We start from the raw sequence: 2,658 nt of genomic DNA, 5'->3' as shown, positions 1-2,658 counted from the left end.
CATTCTTGCTCACTTTTGGGCATTTCTCTCGCAATTGCACCAGTGTGACGTCTCACAAAAGTTATTCTCAAAAATCCTCTCTGATAGGCGCAATCTTGTATTCTATCATTCTTGGTTCTCGACTGCCTTTGAAGTTGTGTTGATTCGCACTTTCACAATGTGATTGTGAAGTTCAAAAAATAAGTAACATGTACACGCGCGGGAAGCTGCTGCGCGGGTTACAAGAACAGCCCAGTCAGAAAAAACTCCGAAAATTATTCGGACAACGGAAAGAAAAGTGAATGAAATGGGGATATTTGTCCGTTTAACGATTTCATTTTCGGACACCTTGACGATTCGTTTCCCACTAAAGTTTGCGGCAGAAACCTAGGTCTAGAAAAGTACCGAAAATGGTTGTGCAAAGGATACGTTTTCGGCTGTTTTTCTGAAAATTTTCTCATTAAATTTTTCATTGACAAAACGTACTAGTGAGCTACGCTTAAGAGCCAAACACACGACAAAAGCGTCTTGACAAACAAAGCGAATAATCCTTTGCCTCAAGCCATTTATGTTGTCTATGGGGTTTGGCAAGCCGCTTGAGGGAAATTTGAACAAAAATCTTATTTTTTTGATTTTCTGGGCGCCATGTTGGAAGCATGGGCGTAGCCAGGTATGGGCAGGGGGGGGGTCCCCCCCCCCCCCCCCCCCCCCTAACTTTCAAATTTTCCTTATATATATGTATATATAAAAAGTACCATGAAATGCCTGCTTAATTGATTTCTCACTTCTTAAAAATTACATAAAAAATTCACCTGTTTTAAATATTTTTTTTTGAATTAAAACATCTTTAACTCAAAAGTTATGCAAAAATTTTATTAAGCATTTTTTTGAGGCTTCACGTATACGTCTATGAATTATATCCATAAACTACCAGCTTGATATATGTATGTATGTAGTTTACAACAATAAAAATAAAAGCTAAATAACACAAAGGTTACCTGTTTTTTAAATTTGCCCATTTACTAGGAAGTTTGTGAAATTTGATCTACATACATATGTATATGTCGAGCTCCCAAAAAGTTACTTCTGTTTATAATCCAAATACCTCTAAATTCATGGATTAAATTAATGTTTTTTTTTTTGCCTTCTTTTATTTTAATAACTGTAGAACATTTAAATGAAGCTGCGTCTCTTTCTTCTGGTCGTGGTAGTATACTGTATAGTTCATCGAGCTCGTTGTCAAGCGGTGGTAGCAATGGCAGCACTACTATGTCTTCACCAGTTGGTGCTAGTGTAAGTATTTAACAAAAACTAAAAAACTAAAAAACTTGATATAACCTTTCGTGCTTTTGTTACAAATAAATATAGATGTCATTGCCCACTGCTCTATCACCTGTGATATCTAAAACATATATAAATTGCAACATTGCAAGCAGTGCAAACGGAAATAATAGCCCCTCCAATGCCAGCGTTACATCTAAGGCCCCTGGCGTATTTGACCATAATCAGCAACACCAAATTAAATCACCAACTTCGGTGCCTGGCAATACTAGTCCTTCGGGTGTGCTATCCGCCAATACAACTGTTGCTTTGGCAAATGGAGCAATTGTCAATGTGAGCAATGCAGCGCTGTCTTTAACGGCAAAGAACATTTCGGCCATGTCTCTGACACGTGACTCTCCAACACCATCAACGCCATCTCCATCACCGTCATCTTCGAGTTGCGTTTCGTCGTCCTCATCGTTGATATCATCGTCACCGCCACGCACATTAAGTGGCATAATTAGTGGACGAAATGTGACTGTCAGTATTCCAAATAACTTAAAATTCGCTAGTAGCACTGGACTCGCTACGAGCCGAGTAACAGCGACAAGTGGCGGTGTAACAACTGGGAAAGGAACGTCGTCGGCAGCCGCCGCTATTATAGCGACATCTCCGCCTAGCAACAACGGCGTTACTTCTAATAATAATGGTAAATAATAATTAATTCAAATTTATTGCTAGCACAATAACTATAAATAAAAAGGTTCGGGGTATCTTAAGAACACATATGTATGCATGTATGTGTGTATGTACAGCGTGGCGACGAATAACTGTTACCCAGTTTTTTTTGAGAAATAAAAGGGTCCTTTATAAATTTTGCGAAAAAAGTATTTTATTGTTAATTTTCCACAGATTTTACTTTAGTTGTATTAGTTAGTTTTTAAATTTTAATCCTTATCTACATTTGCCAGCAGTGTAAACTTTGAGAGAAAAGTTCATTTGGCACGCAAGTCTTTTTCAGGTGTATTTTTTCTTAGGCTTTGTATAAAAAAAGTACAAAAAAGAAAAAAACTGTATAAGGTTGGTCGAATGAATGGCCGTCCTAGTCACCAGTCCCGAGTCTATTAGATTTTTTGAGTATGAGGCCTTATTTTGGACAGAAGGGGGAGTATAAGGGACTCAAAATGGAGAAAATTAGCCTATGGTTACAGAAGATATGGAACAAATTAACTGACGAGGACCTGCGTGCCAAATGAACTTTTCTCTCAAAGTTTACACTGCTGGCAAATGTAAATAAGGATTAAAATTTAAAAACTAATTAATACAACTAAAGTAAAATCTGTGGAAAATTATCAATAACATACTTTTATCGCAAAATCTATAAAGGACTCTTCTATTTCTCAAAAAAACCTGGGT

The 2,658-nt window shown here is 37.2% G+C and overlaps 2 protein-coding genes across 2 annotated transcripts in view; one reads left to right on the top strand and one right to left on the bottom strand.

Annotated features, from left to right (window-relative positions):
• The window catches only part of LOC118732336 (cell wall protein RBR3-like), a 16,412-nt gene that overhangs the window by 5,949 nt on the left and 7,805 nt on the right, over positions 1-2,658 (bottom strand). The window lies entirely within an intron of this gene.
• On the top strand, positions 1,148-1,951 carry LOC118732326 (max-binding protein MNT-like; the record flags this gene model as incomplete). The annotated part of the gene is given in 2 exon segments (XM_036461457.1): positions 1,148-1,272; positions 1,348-1,951. Coding segments are annotated over 2 exon segments (729 nt in total), but the record flags the coding sequence as incomplete, so codon positions are not given.

The sequence above is a fragment of the Rhagoletis pomonella genome, unplaced genomic scaffold (assembly GCF_013731165.1).
Source record: "Rhagoletis pomonella isolate Grant_MI unplaced genomic scaffold, Rhpom_1.0 Rhpom_scaffold_00002, whole genome shotgun sequence".
NCBI classification, from domain to species: Eukaryota; Metazoa; Arthropoda; class Insecta; order Diptera; family Tephritidae; genus Rhagoletis; species Rhagoletis pomonella.
The sequence above is the reverse complement of the archived record's forward strand: the minus strand, read 5'-3'. Positions and strand labels throughout refer to the sequence as shown.